Here is a 22,504-nt window from a genome sequence, read left to right as displayed (position 1 = left end):
GGACGTCTATGTTGCTGCCCTCAGACGTAATCTGGAGCAGAGAGGAAAGAGGTCGGCCTCTCCTGGATTATTGGGCGCGAATGTTGCAATTTTTATGAACCTTTTAGGTAGAATTACGCTTCTTCGTCACTTTGTGTCGATGATGTCTGTGATTTTCCTGATAAACATGAAATTTAAAGGTTAGCCGTCAGGGTTTTTGACTTATCAAAGGACCAGACTGAGCCAACGCCGCTCACTCTTTATTCCAGCACACAGAGTGCTAATTTGGACCCGATCCTAACGACTTTTTTCATATCTGAAAGACTTTCATTTAAAGCAGTTAAAATAGTTCCGATAATGAAGTCTGCAGCAGTTTAGATCGTTAATGAAGACTCACTCCAGCCGCCGCCTCCTGTCAATGATGAAGGAACATTAGCGCCGCGCTAGTTTGGCATAATTGAGTTTAGAGTTTAAACAATACTTGGAAAACATCGCAACCCAACGCGCACCAACACACCCGTGCACGTGCACGTGTGCGCGCGCTCAGGCCTTTTAAATAAAAAGTAGCAGACAGCTTGAGCAGCCCAACTCCTCTGAATTATCACCTTGCTGCTCGTGGCTGTTTATGAACTCAAATTGAATTTCCGCTGCCACCTTTCTGCCGTCACGGCTCATTTCAGATATTCCTTAATGAATATTTCCCCTTTCAATTCCGAAGATGGGAAAACATTTGGACAGCGAATGAGTTCCGGCAGTTGGAGGAACCTTTTTTTTTTTGGCGGTGCCGCGTGTGCAGGAACATTAGGCTCCCGCCCGTGTCGTTGCTGTAGATTTAACAGGGCCGTAACGTGCTGTTGCGAGCAACTTGTTCTTTTATAATAGCAAGTTGTTGCTGTTTATCTCGATAATAGCTGCATTCTGGAGTCGTTCCCTTGCTCTGATTTAAGAAAAGAACCCATTGGTGCTGATTTCAGAGACTAAAGCTGCTGATATCGACAGTCCCGTGTGACAAAGCTGCAGTGCAGCCACATTTCTCAGTGCCCAGAGTTAGACAGAGCCCACACAAACACCATTTACCTGGTAATGTTGTCTAGATAATGTGCAATTGACCGCGCGGCTGCTAAATAATGCAGCAGCTTGTTTGGGGCCATAAAGGGAATTTAAATAGTATTGATGGGCTAAGCTGCCATAGTGCAGGATGTATGCAGGCAGAAAGCTTCAGTCTGTATCGACCGGGGCAAAAACGGATCTCCTGGACGGGCCAGACAGAAGCAGAGGGGGCAGAAGAATCGAGGGTCACGGGACAAGACGGATGAGGGGGGGACTTTAGACAAGAAGACGTCGGCGTCTGTCCAGAGCAACGGGTGCGAGGCTTCATGGATGGCTGCTACAGCCCCAGGTGCATTGTGGGAAGCGCACAGGCAGAATTAGGAACACGGGAGATTCCACTTGCGTAATCTTCCTCTTTCTATCATGTTCTCACTCCAATGTGGAGAAATGTGCTGGTCTACTCGCATCTGTTGGAAAATGACTTTAAAAACTCATTTCCCTCCTTATGGTCCCGTTTTCTTCAGCCAACAGAGCATCAACAGACGATACACTGTCTATTCTTTTCATCCAGTTTACCAAAGAAATTGCCCTTCCAAAACTTCTAGCAGCATCTGAGAAGGTGCAACCCTCCAAGGATATTATTGAAATTGTAGCCTTAAGTGCACAGTAATATTATAGTATGTAACTATATAACTAAAGCTGGGATTCATCAAGGTAATAATATTTACAGCATTTCAGTGAGAGTTATAATGTTGTAAAAATATCACCAAACTGACCAATAATCTGCTTATTGTGGGATGTTTTGCTGATCTTCTAGTGAAATATATAAGATCCTCAGGAGATCCTTCCTGCTGATACGTGTTTGTTTGCCCTGGATCTGATGCTTGTTCCATCACGCGAAAGGCGCCGCTCGACTCTCTGATATTGTGCTCCTTCTCCCCGAGGCCGTCGGGATTTAAGAGCACTTAACGGCGGAGTCGCCGGCACCTTCAGCTGTTATGAAGAAACTTCATGTTTAATCTGTTGTGTTGCCTGAATGAGTGAAGAAGAAAAACATGTTTCTGACATTGCCCATTAGCGTCCACGCCAGCGTCCGGGCAGCATCAGGCGGCGTGCTTAGTGAGGATTGTAACGGGGCAGCATTAGAGGGGATTAAATCAGCTGCACAGCCAGAAAAACACAAACAAACATGTGCTAATTAACCGAAAACACACCACAAAGGGTCAGAAGCCCCCGGACCTTCACCTGTTTGACAGTTTACCCAACTGGAGACTTTCTGTCCACTTTCCTCTTCAAGTTTACATTTAATTTCCACTATTGAACCACATCCGTCCAGATAGCGCGGTAGCTTTAGCCACCTCCCCTTTTAGCCTCTGATGTTCCCTCTTTGCATGATAAACAGCTTTCCAGCCCCTCAGAATATGTATGCAGCCCATATTTATTCATATGTGTGGTACATTATCCTGCCATGGTTGTGGGAAAAGAAATATATAAATAAGAAAGTAAATAAACAGTCAAATAAACAGGCTGGGTATTTAAAGTTTTTTTTTTTTTTAAATATATATATCGTTATTTGCAGGGAGAGCTACAGGAAAGGGCGAAATTAAAGGCAGCAGACATAATGCCATTGTGGTACTTGAAGTGTGTCCAATACTTTAAGTAATAGCGTTAATGGCGAATTTGAAGGAATTTAATTTTCGACATCAAACGGCGGCGCTCTCCTCCCCAGAGCCTCCGAAACGCGCCTCCTCTGGAAACGGAGGAAGAGGAGGAAATCTCCGGGGTGGCGGGCGCACAGCGAGGCAGGTGGCTGAGGACTTCCAAGCAGAACAGCCTATCGACTCGCGGGGTGATGCTTGTTAGGCTCAGGCCCAGAGGAGCGAGCGTGGCCAGTAAGTAAGGTTATTGGGAAATAATTAGCCTAGCCGGAGAATCAGCGGGGATAGCAAAGTCCTCTGGGGTAGAAACGCCAGGGCCCCTGGCCTCGTTTCCACAGCTAATTAACTCTGAAAAGAGCCTATTAATAAGGTTGTCTTGATGGAAAAAGCCTGAAATCATGCGCAGAAGAAACTTTTTGACAGCGGAGGAGGCTGCAGTTCAAATTGAAGACGAAACATAAAGAAAGCTATGGACTCTGCGAGGGAGGGCGAGGAGGCTTTTGGGGTATTTCGGTGCCTTCTAGATGAAGTTTCTCTGGGCGTCACCCCTGAGCGGCGGCCTGTCCCCGTACCTGTCATCTCAGAAACAGCTGCTGCTGCCCTCGCCGGGGTCTCGCACTCTTTTATTAAAAAAATAAAAAATCAAGCGTGGTAGCCTTAGGCTGAGAGAGCGGAGCAGGCCTCAGCCTCTAATCACCCCCCTCCCACGACAGCACTCATCAAGACAGCAGCTCCAACAAATCAATCTCTCTCTGACAGTTCATTTAGACTGAATTAATTTGGAATTAGAGGCCATTACTGCAATTGGCAGGCGTGGATATTCCCCTAACGCGAGCTGTTATCCTGCTTTGGGGATAAAGAAAAGGAGCCATTTTCTTCCCCTTCTCTCGTTCCTCCGTCAGATCGACTGGATAAGGTGTTTTTCCGGGCATTGAATTCTCAGTTTAACTAAATCATCATTGTTCTCCATCAACAGATTCTGCTGATTGTTTTCTTGCCTCTGTTTTTCTCTCTTGTGACCAAAAAGGAGTGAAATAGGTGTTTAATGAGCGTCACAGCTCCATCGACTCTCAAATTGTTGCCAGGGGCCAATTAAAAGTCTGCTAGTCAGCTGAAAAAAGCAATTGACAGAGTAAAAAGACTGATAAAGTAGCTTAAAAGTCTTTCTGATGAGGATTAGAGCAGGATTTCAGAGAGTAATCGCCGACGTTTCTCACAAATAAGAGTGAGGATTTCATAAAGTGATAAAAGACACAAGAGCCTAAATTTCTGCAGCCTGTTTTCCTGCACTGGTCTCCAGCAATCGCCCCCCCCTCTCTGCTGCTGGGGGGCAGCGGCTTGAAGTTTACCCAGGGTTCACAACCCAGTGACCCGGAGGTTTGACCGAGACCCCTCAGCTCCATGGAGACGCCGCTTTGAAAAGACAAACAAAAAAAGCACCCATGTACGCATGCTGCTGCAGCCACAAAAACAATCAAACAATGCCAATTTTAACATGGACGGCTAACGATTCCAATTTAGACTCAAAGAGGCATCGACATGTTTCTGATTCCATGTTTATACTCTCTTAATGAGACTAAAAACGCGAGTTTGGAAACACCTCTGTGACAGAGATGAGGATTAGAAAGATTAACAGGCACCAAAGTTAGCATTTTACTGTCAGAGACAAAATTCACCTGATTCTGAGCCACTACTCTTCCTCCAAATGGGATATTTTGACCTGACCTGCAGGTAAAAAGCCTTCGTGGAGGAAATGATCACATGACAGCGACAGCGCCGCCCACGGTTGATGATGTTTTTCAGGCCTGGGCACAACGTTCTGGGAAATGTGACAGAGATTTTCCCCGAGGACGCTCTCAGGTTTCGGTGCAGGAACGGGCGGATTTGTGACTGCGTGCGGGCACGAACGTGAGATAATAACAGCTACAAACTGTCTGCATGTGTAAAGAAAGAGTTGGAGGAGCAGAGAAAGTGACGGAACCAAGTGAGCGGTTTTACATGTTAGCGCAGCGCTGATAATAGAGTCAACTCCATCAGCTCAGGTTTAAGGGGAAGAGAGACGTATAGAAGGAATGTCAGGGTGTCGAATTTAAGATCTGCCTCCTCCACATACTCTCACTGGAGCATGAAGCAGCTGGCTGCTTTAAACCCACACTTGAACGAAGGAGAAGACAAATCTTCAGATCTAAAACGACACAGACGTTTATCAGGAGGCCTTAAAAAGCTTCACGTCCTTCACATTATGGGATTTCCAGGGCATCATCAGCTGTGCTGCACAAACCAGATTGGAAGATTATGAGCACCCAAGATGCAGACTAATCACGGGATTAGCTGTGGGAAAAAGCTCCAAAATCCTGGGATTCCCCCATTGTGGTTTATGGTGTTAACGCCACTCAAAGAAGGAGCAGTTTAACTTTTTACCTGTGGGAACTTCAGGTGAACTTAAAGAGGCCCCTCGAGGCAATTTTTGAAATAGTCGCGGTGCTTTCAGCCCCTTTTTTGGTCCTGGTCATCCCTGTTACAACACATCAGTGTTACTAAATGTCCCGTTAATGAGCGGCACAGATGAGTCCGGTGCAGGACTTCACTTTCTTAACAGGACTTACTGGTTTGCTCCAGTGGTTTGATGCAGTGGCGTCAATATTTACCGAGCGGAGGTTTTTTTTCTTCATTTCGGCGACTCGGGCGTTGGAGGAAGTCTTTTCCGTGTCGCGCGTGCCCTCCCAAGGTAGCGAGTTTTCCATAAAGCCTTTGAAATGAAGATTTGATCTTGATCTGGAGACCAATTCCCAGCATGCTCTGCTAAATGCTTCTCAAAGGTGCCCCCCCCAGGAGATGGTTGTTGGAACAAACATAAGAGGGGGGCGTGGAGGAGCGAAAGGGGAGGCACAACAAGGCGAAGCGTGAAAGAGATATATGGGAGAAAAAAGGGGGGGTATGGAGAGGGTTGGCCGGGGGAACGAGGGAAGGTCGTGGTTCTCCTTGGAGGGCAAAGTCTCTCCGAGGTAGCAGCGTGGAACCACCCACGGCCTTGTAATAGTTAAATCATATCAATTAACCACGGGACATCAGGGGATTAGAGGTTAATCTCTCCCCTGAGAGAGAGAAACAGTAAATTAGAGGAGAAGGAGAGGGAAGAGAAGAAAAGATCACAGGCGTCTGGGCTGAGGAGAGCGGCGTGATGAATTACAGAGCACGAAGGAGCAGATAAACAAATAAGTGCCCCGAAGGACGACGCCTTCACTCATCTCATGTTAAATGATGACGCAGTGGCGAGGAGGCCGCATTTGCAATTCCAGATCAGCACCGGCGGACCAGAGGTGGCTCCTGGGGGATCGGAAACAACACAAAACAGGAGCCGATCCCACAGCTCGGCCACGCCCACCTGGGAACTGACGCTCAGGGTGTGGGTTCGCTCCCCCTCCATCCCAATCCTCATTACCTCACAGCGTTTGTCCCCTCAGATTCCAAAAATATGACTGAAAATGAACCTAGCATATACAATAAGGGATGAAATACGAGGTAAAGGTTTGGGAGATCTATATTTGGGGGATTGGAGGACTGAGCTTTTTTTTAGAGGGGGGGTGTGAATATGTCTTCGCCATATATGCAAAAATGGCTGAAGTGGGTAATGGAGCTGTGAGGTAAGAGGATTAAGATCAGCAATGGGTCAGGACTGATAGTGAGGAATGGGCTGATGGAGGGACAAAGGGATGAGCAGAGGGGGGGTGAGGGAAAGAGAGAAAAACAGGAGGAAAATCAGACACAGATGGTGCTTCAGGGGGAAGAGAGAGAAAAAGGAGACCTGGAAGAAGTTGGGGTCCAGACTCCAGCGTCTCTGTGAGGGAGGAGGAAACGTTCACTCACCTGAAGACCAAAGTGAGGAGACTGGGGGGGGCACAAAGACTCAGAGGTCTGGTCGCGGTTCACGGGGGTCCACAGAGTAGTGGTGGTGGTGGTGGTGGGGGGGGGGGGGGGGTTCCAGCAGCCACTGGGCGTGACTGGAATGACAGGTGAGGAATGTACCTTTAATAGCTGGAAGTTGTGCGCGCCACAACCCTGAAAACTTCTGGGAACAGCAAAGTTGAGCTAATTCTCCCTCCTGGGGGGCAAAGTTTGGTCTTGAAAACCAACTTGTCGGAGCCCTGAAGCCTCATCTAAATGTCCCTTCGATCGCGAGTCTTTGCTTTAGCCAATTAGCTGCCATTACAGGATCAGACTCAACTCTTATTTGCCAGCCAATGAGGCTCAGCTGCGCGACCCCAACACTGGCCTCGCAGGGGCCGTGCAAGCCCCCCCACACACACACACACACAATCCAAGTCATAATTCAGACACTTTGAAGTATCTTGGTCTGCGGTGAGGAGCCACTCAATCAATTACGAAAGAAAATAATCTCCTTATGATATTTCGAGGTTTCTTCAAGTTGGGGGGGGGGGGATGCAAGACGAGATTATGGAAGCCAAATCAGTCTCTCAGCTGCGTCTAATGTGACAGGGGGGAGAATCAGCTGAGAGGATGGTGCAAAATTAAATAAGAAAAAAAGATTATGTCTAAGTGTGTCACCTCCGAACGCTGCTGTGAAATCTGGAACCTGATCCATGAGGAGGCGGCGGCGGCAGCGGCAGCGGCGGCGGCGGCGGCGCTGGGGGAGCAGGGGGGGGTGGATTATTGCAAGCCGTGCTTAAAGGGAACCCACGGTTGCTTAAAATGCTACTGCTCGCCACAGGAAGGGGAGCGCGTGCATATCTGGGACTTGCAAAAGTAAAGACAAAACGAGCAGATGTTTCCAAGTGGATATTATCAGGTAGGCAGAGATGAACATCTGGCATCTGACGTCCTCGCAGACGTCGGCAGCTCGCGCCGGCACGGCTGCTTTGATGTCGCTGAAACTATAACAAAACCCCTGAAATCTGTTTGACAGCGAGGTGAACCTCAGAGGTTTGAGCCTGTTACAGCAGCACTATGCATTAAAAGCCCGAGTCAGCTAATTAAACCAACAAAAACAACGGCGACCGAGGCCTGAGTCATGACCAGACCGGTCATGAGTTCGGCTCCCACGACACCTCGTTTCGCATCTTCTTTGAGCCACACGGGCACCGAAACAAGAGCTTGAGCAGAGGATGATGACGCTAAAAAGGAAAAGTGGCTGAAACATCCCTCCAGCCTCGCCATCCCTCACGCTCCTCAGCGTCAGACTCCGAAGCCTCCCGATGTCCCCCCGGCTGTGGTTTCTGCTGCTGTAAGCTGGGTCATCAGTGGCCATTGATCGCCCCCCTTCATCCCCTCGGTTAGACCCGACTACGGCGGCTAATTCTCCCGCTCTCACCCGCCTTCATCCCAGATTGAGAGGGTCAGAGGGAGAAAAAAATCAATAACCCGGGCCGAGCGGGCTGGGGTCAGGGGGGGTCAACGAGGTCTTTGACAAGTGCGTCAGGGGAAGGAGAGCAGTGTGTGTGTGGTGGTGGGGGGAAGGGGGGGGGGGGGGGGGGGGGGTCTGTTGCAAAAGGAGTGGTCAAGAAGAAAAAAACAGCGACCAAAGGCCTTGTGGGTACAAGTGTCAGGCTTGTCAGGGATCAAATTTATGACCATTGATCGCAGCTCTGTGTGTGTGTGTGTGTGTGTGTGTGTGTGTGTGTGTGTGTGTTTGGTGGTGATAAATGTGTGTGTTTATATGGACCGCAGAGGAATCCGACAGGGGTGAGGAGTCATCATATAAAGCCCATTATGTCCAAACAAGCCAGTAAAACAAATGAATCCCGTGAGGCGTCGGCGCCATGAAAGCGTCTGTCCAGCCGTCCGCTGCTCAGGCTCTTCATCGATTCTCAACTTAGCACGAAGGCACCGACGACGTTCGCCGCTAAACAGTTGGGGGGGCTTTGAGATGAGGAGCAAGGGGACAGGTGAGCGGCTCCCAACGACGGCTCTGAAAACATATTCTGTGTATTTAAAAGCCAATTAAAGCGGATCTGTGCCTACAAACACAGGCCTGGGTTCCAGGTTCTCCTGCAGAAAATAGAGCTCTGCGGCGTTCCAGGAAACTCATCTGTGATGGCGTCAATCTCCCGCTGCTCGCTTCGACCGCTCCTTCCCGACTGTTTAAAACCTACACCAGTAATCGTTCACTGTAATCTTCCCACCAAAACATAATCAGGGGCTTTTACGAGAGGAATTAGCTCCCGCTGCTCCCGGGGGACGCCGTTGGAGAGATCTTGATGACAGCCATTTAAGCGCTGATTCCCACTCGTCATGGAACAGGTGGAATTAAACTTCGGTCTAAACACAAATGAAACACAAATGATTGCATTCTGTGGTCCGCTGGGGTTTTCCTGCGCGGGAGACGCTTATTCACACTTCTCCGTATGAATAAACGTCGTAAGAAAACTAAAGGAAAGAAATTAAATAGATAAATTGATGCATTATGTCAGCGGCGCCTGAGCTCCGGAGGTACGTGCACACCTGCTGACACGCCCGGTGAAAATGAAGCCTTGAAGAAATCCATTTGCAATTTAAATGGAAATGTAATGAGCCCGTGGTGGCAGTGAATTAGCCTGCTGATCAATTGATCATGTCAAGGACAAATAGGTAAACAAACATATCCATTAGCCTCCCGCTCCACCTCCTCCCCACTGCAGGATCACCTGCATGTTTGCTGCGTGCACGCCAGAGATGAGAGGGTGATGCCCCCAGAATCAGTTTTAACAGGAGGGAGGGGGGAGGGGGGGTGCTTGAAGAAGCAAGTACTCCCTGCTGCCGCAGTGTAAACACACTGACGCACACAATCGCGTGTCCCACTGTGAGCGTCCTGCCCGGCTCGTTACACGGACAGTTGGGCCCAGCGAGGTTCCTTTCAGAGGGGACGGCGAGCAAAGGAGGAGGAGGAAGAGGAGAAAGGGGGGGAGGAAGAGGAGGAGGTGCCTCTGGGACCAGAAACAGGATGCAGGAAATACGTTAAAAGACCAGAGGACAGTGAACCGGAACAGTGCTGCTTCTCCCGCCACAAACACACCATGATAGCCATGATAGAAAGAGAAATCATCGTTACCATCGTTACGATTCAACCGTTATATTATCGCACGAGCAAAACACTTAATTATTACTTAAATAATTGATTTGGTAAAGTGTCGTTCAGCTCATCAAATCCCAATTTCTCTGGAAGACGCTCCAAGTTGCAGCCGGAACATCGATATTCCATAAGCCAGTTCGCTCCGCTGCTCTCTGATCAGTTCACAGTTGCTTGTTTCTCCAAACACTCAATCGCCACATCTTAATCAGAATCCAGCGGGGAGATTCTCCTCCAATCCCGAGTCTCAATTACGGTCGGGTAGTTAAAGTGACCATGAAATGAGTCCAGACGCCCGGCGGACGGCCGTTCTTGTCAATCCCGGACCGACCGAAGCTCGTCAGACGCTACTTCAGACTACAGGTTCAGGGTCTGACCAAGACTTTAAATTAATGTGAAATTCACCGTTTTTACCTCTAACAAAATTGTTATAGGTTTACATTTATGTTAGCATCTCCAGCGTGCTAGCGGATGTAGCTACGGATCGGCTGATGACTCGGGAACTTTCAGATCAATTTCCAGCAACCTTGTCTCCCTCACGGGTCAATTAGGTATCACTGGTGACCACTTTTACTCAGCACAGTGATGTCATGCAGTTTTCTAATGAGTATTTAGGAAAGTCTGCTCGGGCTCTGTGGTGACAGGAAAGGTCGAGGCGCGAGAAAAGTGTCAGCTCGAGCATCTCTGCCAGGAGTTATTTCATGCAGGCTGCCTGTTCAGCGAACAGAGAAAAAGCACCGGAATTTCCACGTCCAAACTGGGATAGGATATTACCCTTAGCTCTTAAGGGCAAGGACACATAAAGGAAAAAGGATCATATCCGAGCCTGGTCTGTCTCGCAGCGAGAATGCTCCACCACTGCTAAATAGGAACAAGTTAATACGATGCACATTCCACCAGAGATTTGCAAACGGAGCTTTTTTTTTTTTTTTTTTTTAACCGTCCCTGTGCCTGAATAAGCATCGTTTCACCTGCGTTTGTGGGTATAAATGGATATAATGCGCTACAGAAATGGGAACAAAGCGCAGAAACCTGCTAATGAGAAAACAGCAGGTTAATACAGGATGAAGAGCGGGAGAAAAAGACCCCCAAAAAAACAGGAAAGAGCTTTTTAAAGAGGACCATTTGTAAAACAAGGAGTTTAAAGCCAGATTATCGGGCAACAATAACACAATCCCTTATGTTCATTCCTGTAATACGCTGTGAGGAGGAGGATTTATACTTTATTGTGGTGGAATGCATCCAGGCTGCCGCTGCGTCTGCTCGCCTCTTTGGGAAGCATCTTCCTCCTCCTGAGGCCAGGTGTAATCCTCACACAGAGGAAACGCCGATGCCTTCAGCCAACTGCTGATCAGCCTTATAATGGCTCCAGTATTACCAGCGATACCACCAGAGGGAACATTTCTTCAATCCAGCAAAGCTTTCTGGGGCCAACTGGGTGGAGGGCGCCCGTGTTTGGGTTGGCCGTTGGATCCCCCCCCCCCACCCGGCTGCTTTGCTGGGGATGTGAGTCTGAGGTGGATCGCACTGGATTGTCCTAATCGCCTCTAATGGCTAAATTGTCCCAACTATTTGCTTCATTAACTCCGCGTTAGAGCTATTAAGAGGGGATCGGGGCAGAGGAGGGGCCGTTAATTGAGTTGTTAATGAAAGCGATGAGCTCCATCTTTTTCTTTTGACAAAGTTGCAGCAGGTGTCCCTCAAAGTTCAGACTAAACATGCGCTAAACCCGGCTCCAGGTTAGGCTCAGCCGAGCAGCAAAGACACTTCAGAAGAGGGGAAGGGATTCTGCCTTTGTTCTGGAGCCATTCCTCGAACTGGATCCAGGTCAAATCTGCTCAATACCCCCCCAGGTAAACAAGAGGGTTCGTATAAGAGGTGACAACGACACCTGACTCCAACAAGATTGGGAGGAGCTGTAATAAACTGGTGGAACTGAAATCTTGATTGGTAATAAGTGTCCACAGCAATATTGACCGTGCCTTTAAAAAAACAAATGAACCAAAAAAATCTGTGTCATTTTCAAGCAGAAATGCTGAGATGGATAAATAATTGGATTTAAATTAATTTGAAAGGAAGTGAAAGCCGGGGAAGGATGAGGGAACAGCCAACACACACACACACACACACACACACACACACACACAGGTCTGACCCCTTCAGTCCCTGAACCAGAAGAACCAGGTTCTCCGTGCAGGTGAAGGCACACCAGCGTGACGTTGTGGGAGATTCTTCCTCCAATGACCTCTTGCTCTCACCCTCCTTTTCTTCCCTCCTTTTCTCTCCTTCTCTGCAACTCTCTAGTTTTTCCCTCTCCTTTTTTTCTCAACACATTTGTGGATTAAGGCAGAGGAGCTTTTGTTTAGATAAAGCGAAGGATTATGGAGAGATTTGCCCCCATAAAGTTGTGGGCTTAATGGGCCTTTTATCCCTGCATGTCCCTAAAGCTGTGTTGCTTCTGGATTAGGACTATACAATGGGGGCCCTTGTGAAGAGGGATACGGGCCAAAGAGAGAGAGAGACAGAGGGAAGGCAAGTAAAAGAGCTGAGACAAGGGAGGAAAAGAGGACGAGAAGAAAAGAGAAGAGAGGATGGATGGAGAGAAAGAGAGAAAAGGAATTATACAGCTTTTAGAGGAAACTGACAGGTTAAAAACTTTTAGAGCGGGGATTTGCAGAGGAGATCCAAAGATCTTGTCACCACTAAAAAGGATTCTAGGGGGATTCAGAGGTGTGTTGCTGATAAACTGCAACCCTCCACCGGGACTCACTATCTTCTTCAGAAAATGTATTACATATATATGTATATATCTATATATAGATATGTGTGTGAGTGTGTGTGAGTGTGTGTGTGAAAACTGGGGAAATGCTGGTAATAGCGCGTCTAAGAGGTGGCTCCCGGCAAATTGCTTTGTTATTCGTGTCAAAAAAAAAAGGTCTCTTGCAAGAAGTCGATTTTAAACTACACATCAAAATGATTAATTGCTGAGGGAAACACCCTTGAATGGTGCCAGCGAAGCTGAGGTTTGCTGGACTCAATGTCTAATGTATTCATGAAGTTGCCTAAGCATCATTACGGGTATTAATTAGCTTTGAATAAATAAATAAATAAATAAATAAATAAATAAATAAGAAAGAATCTTCGGTTTAAAACGTGAATACGAACGAGACAAAAAAAAGAGAAAGGGAGAGTTTAAAACGAAAAACTGCATTATGTCATTAAATTCAATTTTAATTTGGTGTTTTGTCAGCTGTGGGTCATTGTTTGCACCCTGTTTTTAGTGGTGCAGGGTTGGCTACAAGGGCAAGTTTTTTTTTTTTAAAGTTTAAGCCTTTCAGATGCGCTGGACAGATCTAGTCGCTCTAAGGAGCTTTAGGTGGAGAGGCGCTGAGAAAAAAACTCTTTCTCGCTTTAATTGCTTTAGCGACGGTCTTCACAAAGAGACAGTGGCCAGATTTACCTCCCGTTTACGTTCTTATTTCCATTGGTTCACAAGTTAATCCTCTTTCTTTCTCAGACCTCGGAGAAAAAGCGAGTTATGGAGCCTACACCGAGGCGACACAAGCAGAGCTGCGCACGACTTCTCCAGGGAAAGAATATATAGGAACATACAGGGGAAAAGTTTAAAATCAATACATTTAAAAATATTATTATTGTTAATAATAATGATAATAATTATTATTATGTATTTGTTTATTTCATTTATTAAGACAGGTCACCAAATATCGGTGTTGGTTCTAGAACTCTTTTTGTAATTTATTTGTATTATTTATGTTTTAAACACTATAATTTGACATTGGAATATTTCTAGTAAAGAATGCACTATGAGGCATTATAGTATAGTTCCCAGACCATTTTCCCTAAATTAAAAAAAGGATTGAATATCTTTGCGCCAAAAATGTGCTTTCACGTGAATATTCTCGATTCAATTTGTCTCCTGTTCCAAATATGTTCAGAGTGAGAAACACGGACATAGATAAAACTGCGTTAGAGGCCAAACACTTTCCCAAAGAATTCCCCAACAAAATATGCAAGCTTTACATTAAAAGGCTACTTTGCGCTGCCCTTAATTCCCTACCTAAACGGTTTTGCTCCGGGAGAAGAAATCTTCTCTAAAAACCCTTCAAGAAGAGAAGGGCATTATTGCCCTAATCCTCTTACCCGCAGTCATTTTAAGACAGGGGGTTTGGGAGGCTGAGATGGCGTCTTGTCTTCCCTATCCCATCCCAAATCCATCCAGGCCGGGAGAGAGTCTAAAGGCAGTGCCCTGGCATCTATTAGCCATCTCTCTGAAGTCTCAGAGGGGGGAAAAGAAAAGAAAAAAGAGAAGCAAAGCAAACAATCTAAAGGTTTGTTGCTTTGCCTCACAGAAACTGAGGCAATAATCCATGTGAATGCAAATAAGCAGTTCAAGGAGACGAAAACATTCCTTTTTTATTGTTTAAAATTTGCCAAAATGGATTCGTTTATACTGTTGTGTGGCTCGCCATTAAATCAATTGTGGAAGAGAACGATAAAAACTAAATGTTTCAGCAATGACTGCTGGTGAAACCGCTGTTTTAAAGTGAACATTTTCATGTTTATCAATCGCTCCCGAGCGGCGGGTTCTTGTCCGTGATTGACAGCGCAAACAACCAATGGCGAGCCAACACCACCACCGCGAGGCTCTCCTTAAATCCCACCACGGGGCTCTCGCGCACCAGCAGATGGCGGATGCCTCGTGGAGAATCCGCACGAGAGGAAGAGCAGGTGAAGCGCGAGCGAGCGGACTTGACGCGAGGACTTTTACGCACCGAGAGCGGGACGGAAGGAGGACATTTAAAAATAAACAGTGACGAATTTATTCATAAATTGATAAACACGACGATCAAAACGAAGAGACCAACTTGAAGAGGCTCGGATTGACCGTCGGGGTGGTGCGTAAAGTTACGGAAACTCCAGCTGTCTGCACAAGAGGTAAAAACACTTTTTTAAACACCCAACTGTCTGATTTTGTATTGTCTCTGTTGATCCTGTTTATTTTTTATCCTGTACGGGAACTTTAAAGGAGGTTATGTCAGAAAGGCCGTGTATTTTAAAATAATTGCATGCTAATATATGTTGAGAAAATGTACCCACCTTATTGACTTTGTTTTATTATCTTAACTTTCAGTTTGCCACAGAGCTGGACGACAAATTCACTACGTTCATTTTGTTTATTTTCAAAACATTTAATTTTTGCTATATTAAGAATTTTTTTAGCTTATTTATAACCACATTCTACACAAAAAATCGCTTTAAATATGTGCACAAAATTTACATTATTTTAGAAATATCTCCGGTATTTCATCGCGTTTTACGTATATTTTTGGCCACAAAAAAAAACAAAAACAAACCAAATTACCGTCCCACCGTCACGAAGATTCCCAAATCCGTAACTTTCCCAACAGGAGCTGAGAGAATCAAACGTCGCTGACAGTTAAAACCGTGACACAGCAAAGAGCAGATTGTCGCGTCGACCCCTGCCCCTGGGGGCTGTTAGCAAATGACATTTTTCCTAATTTAGTCGGATCAAAGAGTTGCACTGTACATGCCAATTTACATAATGACGGTTTGATAATCGAAGCATTGTGCGGGTGTGCCAGGAGGGCCCGATGCCTGGAGCAGAGAGGGGCTTATGAATGACAATAACTGCACCCACCGACTCAGTGATGAGCTATTGTGTTGGATTTGATATGGACAGGCGGGGGCGGCCTTTAACCAGACGCGCTGTGGTAAACACAAGAAGTTGGTAAAGCCACCAAAAGGCAGGCGTGAAGGTTGCAAAGCATGGCGACTGTGGACATTTCAACTTTAACCAGGTTTTCCTGCACAAACAGGATTTGGCCAAAGTCCAAACCTGGATCCCGCCACGGACGGGGATGTCATTAAGAAATTCTCTATTTGACACTTTGCAATTAAGAAATCAGTCGTCGTTCTTGGACGATTATTTTTTTTAAAAGTGCTAAAAAACGCACGGAACAAGTGCTAATGCGCGCACACGCGGGAGCTCCGAGGCAGAATCCCACTGTACGTCCGTCCGTGTCAGACAGATGATAAATGGAGGGCCTCGCAGTCGAAACCTATTTGCACTTCCATTAGACGGGGAGCCAAATGGGGATCAACATGCATATTTCTACCCGTGGAGAAGCCATACATCTCAGCCAAAACGTTGCCCCGGGGCGATGGGATAAGAGGCCGCCAGGGAGGAGAAGGGGGAGCGGGGCCCATTCAGCTCAAATACTTGGGGGAGTAAAGTAAATGTTTAGCGAAGCACCTTCTGTCCCGACGAATTAAAGTATTCCCTGCTGCCCTCTGATCACATTCATCAGCCACGGTCACTTAATGGGCTGGGAACGCGCACCACACGCGCAGAAAGAGAGAATTCGACTTGTTAAAACTTCTCCCGACTGTTGAAACGCATTGGTTACATCAATCATTGTTCTGCACAGGAACAATTAAATGGAAAATAAAATGTTTACTCTAAATGCAGTTTTCATTCCTGGTCAGAGGGTGAATGAGAAAGTAGCCGCCTCCTGCCACTTTTACCTGTCAGGCAGCGAAAAGATTTATATCTTTTCCCTGTGGTCTCTCAAGTTCTAATAACTGTTTGGGCCTCCGAGATATTCCCTCCTGTCAGCCTCTCCAGTATTAATACATATCTAATCGTGTCCTGGAGCGTTTCATCTATTATAATCTCCATCGTCAAGAAGAGTTCAGGAAATTGCTGCCCAGAGAAAAACTCTAATTTTTCTTGAAGAAAATCTTTCCGCACCTGTCAACTTTCTCGGCACTTATGTTAATTTGCCCATAAATAACACATTTTTATAAATCTATATATAAAATAACGATAAACGTTCAAGTTACTAAATTGCGAGGAAATATATCTGAATCTCTGCCTGGTAAAATATAATCCTTATATTCATTCGAAGTTGTTTTTTTTTGCCACCGAGAGCCGGAACAAATCTCCTTATTTCATTTTCCAACACATTTCATCTGCGCCCTGATCGGGTAAAGCAACGTTTTCAGGGGGGATTTGGCTTCCGCGGGATCAGAAAGCATGTGAATAAATTCATGAATGAGGCATCCGTCACGGTTCATTACGGGAATGAGTGATAATTACCCAAATCAAAAGCCTTTTGTATAATTAATGGCTTGCACAGGGCGCTAATTGGATGTTAATGGATAACACACGTTAGCGCGCGCGTTCACCTCCGCCGGGGAGCCGCTGATGAAGGCGCAGCGTCCGTCCCCGACCTTCCTCCTGACGATGAGCGGCTCTCTCTGCAGGTGGCGGCCTCTCACCATGCAGCACTACGGGGTGAACGGCTACTCTCTGCACGCCATGAACTCGCTCAGCGCCATGTACAACCTGCACCAGCAGGCCGCGCAACAGGCGCAGCACGCGCCCGACTACCGGCCCTCCGTGCACGCTCTCACCCTGGCAGAGAGGCTGGCTGGTAATTGAGAACACACGCACGCACGCACGCAGGTATGCGAAGGCGGTAAAATAAACTTGGCCCGTGTGTGTTTCCTTCTTTTCCAACGGCTGCGCATTCCAAGACATCATCCTGGAGGCTCGGTACGGCTCCCAGCACCGCAAGCAGCGCCGCAGCCGCACGGCCTTCACCGCGCAGCAGCTGGAGGCGCTGGAGAAGACCTTCCAGAAGACCCACTATCCAGATGTGGTGATGAGGGAGCGGCTGGCCATGTGCACCAACCTGCCCGAGGCCAGAGTGCAGGTAAATACCAAAATATCCACACGCGTTTGGAGCTGGAAACTTTTCGTTTCCTCCTCCATTATTTGTGTTTAAGTCCCGGTATTTGTAATGTGTGAATATTTGGGTCCTAAATGAACGCTCAAAATCTCTAAATGGAATAAAAATATTTTAAAAGAAAACAAATCCTTGACATGGAAACTTTAATGAAAATGATCTGTGCGAACAGATTCATGTCAAATTTAAAGTGGACTTAAACAAAGACTAATCGTTTCACACATTTTGTTTATAATGTGTAGAATGTTTAATGGTGTGCTTTGTTTCACCTCAGGTCTGGTTCAAAAACCGCAGGGCCAAATTCCGCAAGAAGCAGCGCAGCCTCCAGAAGGAGCAGCTTCAGAAGCAGAAGGAGGCGCCGGGGGAAGGAGGGAGCGAGAAGGAGGACGCGCCTCCCTCCACGACCATCATCCCTGACGGTCAGCTGCCTCCTTCAGCCTCTTCCTCGCCCCTGGAGCCGGAGGGGCCGGTGGTCCGCCCTGTTCCCCTGGACATGGACTTGAACGTCACCTCGGCGGAACACTCCGGCAGCGAGTCGGCGACGGAGGACAACACGGACAGGGAGGAGGAGAGTAAAAGTCAAGCAGAGGAGCTGAAGTGCGAAAGAGCAGCGACTCCCGAGGACGTTTCCCCAGCGTGCAAAAGACTGAGTCCCAAAGCAGGTCAGAGGCGCTCATATATGACTTTCACCTCCCTCCTCAGTCCCCGTCAGCATCACCTCTAACAGCACTTTTCTCTCCCCCATCAGATTCCCCCCTGGTGTCTCCATCTGTGACCCCCTCCTCCTCCTCCAGCAGTGGCCTGGCCGGCAGCGCTCCTCTCCCCCAGAGCCACTCTTACTCCTCTTCTCCTCTCAGCCTCTTCCGTCTGCAGGAGCAGTTCCGCCAGCACATGGCTGCCACCAACAACTTGGTGCACTACCCGGCCTTTGACCTCACCGGCCCGTCCTCGCTCCCGTACCTGGGAATGAATGTCAACATGCCGCCGGCGCCGCTGGGCTCGCTGCCCTGCCAGTCCTACTACCAGTCGCTGTCCCATCACGCCCAGCAGGTGTGGAACAGCCCACTGCTGCAGGCGTCGGCCACAGGCGGCCTCCCCAGCCACAACAATAAGACCACCAGCATCGAGAACCTGCGTCTGAGGGCCAAGCAGCACGCCGCCTCACTGGGACTGGACACAATGTCTAACTGAGCCCGAATGCTCGGCCGGCACGTCGTTCCATCCTTCTGCCCGACTGTCATCGTTCTTTAGGGAGCATACGGCCGACCACCTGCAGCCGGGACATGCAACAGCCAAGCAGTGGACCTATAGAACCGACCGCTCGCTCCAGTCTGGCTCCTCTCCACTCAAGAATCACTGAAAAAAAATGCAAACAATGTTTACCAGGGCAATGTGAATAAACGGAGGCACTTTCAGAGGATTTCCACTAACGGGGGCGTCGCTCCTTCCCCAGGACCAGAATTAATTAAACTGAGCCGTTATGTACATAGCATGTACTACATAAGTGGCACATAAATAAAAATAAACTTCAAGCCATGTTGTCCTCAACAGCATAATTAAAAGCGACTAATTTACCAGTTTAATGGCCAGTAATGCCACCTTGCACGGACGCCTGGATTCATAATGACAAAATGATTTCAGTGAATAAATTTGCAAAGATTTAATTACATATTGCCCTGGGCTGAGGGAGCTGGGGCAAACGCAATTACTAACACGCGCACCACTTAAGCCCGCTTTTATAGATTCTCAAGCCCTGTGCACGGAAAACGGCCAATTAAGGCAGCGACATCGCTTCACCATCTCGGCTGAATACGGAAGGAAATGACAAACAAGAATCATTTATATTTGCGCTATTCTCTTGAGGAAACATGAGACTGATTGTTAGCACTTGATGAGGAGAACGACACACATCCCCGATGCTTTCGGTTTCCACGCGTTCTGGAGGCGACGAAAAAGAATGCACATTATTTTAATATGTAAAATACAAAAAAAAAAGTCTATCTATTAATGTTTACTGGTGAGGTCGGTGTAAAGTTATTATGTTGTATCACTGATAATGGACTTTAGCTGTCAGATTGTATTTGCTGAGCCCACCAGCAGCCATGTCGCCCCAAACTCCCCCCCGTGGTTGAATTTCTCCTGTAAACCTTCACCTTTTTCTTCTGGAAATGAAGCAACTGCACAAAAAATCCCCCTCCAATATCAAAGGAAGTGAAAACATGTCCGACCCGTGTCCTCTGTGTGGTACTGTCTGCCCCTGTCACCCCCTCCCTTCCTCCCCAGACCATCACTGTCAGACGTGGTCCAGTGGTAGATAGATTCCTAACGGTGGCGGAGGTGGCGAGGCGTCAAGCGTGGCCTCTCCTCTCCTCTCCTCTCCTCTCCTCTCCTCTCCTCTCCTCTCCTCTCCTCTCCTCTCCTCTCCTCTCCTCCGCCGCGACGATGTAGACTTAAATTAGTGTTGTTGTAAAATGACTGCAAATAAAAAAAAAAAAACGTTGCTTGGAGATGTTTACAACAAGGACTGTTTCTGTCTGTGCTTCGCTGGTTCGGCTCGGGTTCGGAAACAGCCTGAAAATTTCAACGTATATGAATGAAAACGATGTAAATAATCCCTGTTTGAGAGGCTGTAAAAGAGAGAAAAGAGCAACATCATCTGGGGGGGGGGATATGAGCGATCCCCAATGAATAAGCAGGCCATTATCCTGAAGAATGACGGCCCGGGGCGGTGATTATGCCGCTATTAAATTTTTAACAGCATGGTTTATCAAAAGCGCTGACCCCCCACCGACACTGCCCCGTACCCAGACACTCGCCGCTACCTCCTCCAAAATCTGCCCTTGCTCTTCCCAAAGCTGACGTTCCAGGTTGCTTAAGTGCTGCTGCCTGACACAACTCTGCAGAGGACGATTGTACCGGTCCATTTCAGCCCCTGTGTGTGTGTGTGTGTGTGTGTAAATTACAACTCTGGAAGTTAAGAATGACCAACACCTAAAAATCAGATATTACATGATGATGTCATCAGATTAGCACCCTTCATGTAAAACCTCACCTGAACCATAGCTAATAGACCGCCTGTGTGTGTGTGTGCGTGTGTGTGTCCTCAGCCAAGGGCGTCCTGTTCCAGTGACTGATATGACTGGTGCATATATGCAGCAGAGGTGAATATCCTTATTATCCAGAGTCTGAATCTGCAGGTACACGCTGGCGTTTCCTCCCATGGGGCCATCTGGACCAGAAAACACAGCACAAGACTCTTGTTCCAAATGTTCTCTTAACACCCATCCCCCAAACACACACACGCACACACACACACACACACGTGCACACATGCCAGGGGCGCTGGACAAGCATTGCTAGATTGTGCTGCTGCAGGGTCAAGTGTGCTGAGCCCGTCATGCTGGATCAGGTGGGTAAAAAACACCCAAAAATCAAACCCCAGCGAATGAGCCATGCTGAAAATCTCAAAATGATTTAAGATGGTTTTAATGTTTACATATGCGTGCTCAACAAACTACGGGCATTCAATTCCAATCTTCCGCCAGGTCCTGTTACCTTAAAAATGAAAGCAGCTCAGACAAAGTAAAAAACATCTTCAAACTGCACCGAAATGCGGCAAAGTTTCCTGTCAGAACTGATCAGCACGTTCCAACGGCGTCTGAAAATCAGCCAATAAGTCGTTGTTGAGCTGCGAGGACGTGAATGCAACACAGGAAAAACCCGAGTGAAGCTTTTAAAAGGTATTTGGGGGGAAAAAGAAAGACCCATTGCCCCCCCTCCCAAAGACACACACACACACACACACGCACACACACACACACACACAGCACCTCGGAGCAAGCCCCCCACACAAAAATCACAGTGTACCATTCAATCAGTGCTTTTCTCTCCCTCCTCGCCATGGTTCCCTTAAAGGTTTTAACCATGGCGAGAATGAAAAGTGCCAGCGTTGGGAACCTCGGCCCATTCAGGAGGTGACAGGGTCTGCCAGAATATGATCCTAATCCTGTTTCCACCATTCTTTTAGCCCACTGGCACTGCCATTCCGCTGCATATTCTCTGAGCTGTCAGGCCCAGGAAAATCCCTCTAATAGCACATTGCCCAGATACACATCAAAGTCCTCCTGGAAACCAGCAGAATGAATTCAAGGTAGTGGGAAACCCAAGTAGAACCAGGCCCACAGCTGCATACATACACGGAACACGTAAGCCCCAACAATCATGGCAGAACTCATCTCTTCCCCCCACCCCCGATTTTTGACTGAAATAATCGATGCGGGAGGAGGAAGGCCAGATGTGACGGACAACAGGTGGCTAAACTGTGTTTCCTGGGCCGCCCTCCTTCAGTTCCACTTTATCTGCCATTCTCTCCTTGTCCTCTTTTTTTCTTAAAGGCTCTGACTGCCATCTCAACCCTCGCCGGCTAATCTCCTTAAGAAGAAGAAAACCTCCATTCTCTCTCCTCTTAATCTGGCCACAGCGCCCAACTTTCCGATGCTTCGCCCACAGATTCGGAGTCCTTTGGGGACTTTTGGCCTGATATCGACGCCGCATCATCAGGTGAGGCCCAAAATCAAGACGGAGCGATGTCATATTAGGCAATACTTCTATTTCTCAAGAAAAACAAGCCCCATTATGTGTAATATGGATCACGTTCTCACACAAATGTGACAGATTGAACAATCTGCTGGGCCAATCAATAAAAGCATGCGATAATTAATACCTCTATTGATTAATTTAGTATTTGAGTGTTCTTGTTGGTTCTGATCCACAACAGTCTGGAGGCAAATGCACATTAATTCAACCTTAAACCTATTAAAGAGGATTAGGGCCACTGGAGTGAGGGGTGAAATTCATGAGGTCTCCGAATGTTGAGGCATGACAACAAATGATGAGTATACGGTTAAAGTTCTGTAGAGGGAGTGGGGAAACATTTTTAGTGATTAAAAAAGCAGGTCAGA

General features: G+C 47.4%; 1 protein-coding gene across 1 annotated transcript; it reads left to right on the top strand.

The window, feature by feature from the left end:
* The first annotated feature begins 14,454 nt into the window (after positions 1-14,454).
* On the top strand, positions 14,455-19,055 carry dmbx1a (diencephalon/mesencephalon homeobox 1a). Its single transcript, XM_003975727.2, has 5 exons — positions 14,455-14,706; positions 17,059-17,228; positions 17,332-17,510; positions 17,818-18,205; positions 18,292-19,055. Exons 2-5 carry the CDS (start codon positions 17,075-17,077, stop codon positions 18,732-18,734), a joined length of 1,164 nt encoding a protein of 387 aa, XP_003975776.1. The 5' UTR covers positions 14,455-14,706; positions 17,059-17,074; the 3' UTR covers positions 18,735-19,055.
* The last annotated feature ends 3,449 nt before the right edge of the window (positions 19,056-22,504 follow it).

The sequence above is a fragment of the Takifugu rubripes genome, chromosome 22 (assembly GCF_901000725.2).
Source record: "Takifugu rubripes chromosome 22, fTakRub1.2, whole genome shotgun sequence".
In the NCBI taxonomy this organism is placed as follows: Eukaryota; Metazoa; Chordata; class Actinopteri; order Tetraodontiformes; family Tetraodontidae; genus Takifugu; species Takifugu rubripes.
Note: the sequence above shows the minus strand (reverse complement) of the source record. Positions and strands in the feature narration are given on the sequence as shown.

Coding starts and splice junctions, on each gene's coding strand:
- dmbx1a (XM_003975727.2), top strand. CDS start 17,075: ATGCAGCACTACGGGGTGAACGGCTACTCTCTGCACGCCATGAACTCG. Junction 17,229..17,331: donor CCTGGCAGAGAGGCTGGCTG/GTAATTGAGAAC, acceptor GCGCATTCCAAG/ACATCATCCTGGAGGCTCGG. Junction 18,206..18,291: donor AAGACTGAGTCCCAAAGCAG/GTCAGAGGCGCT, acceptor CTCCCCCATCAG/ATTCCCCCCTGGTGTCTCCA.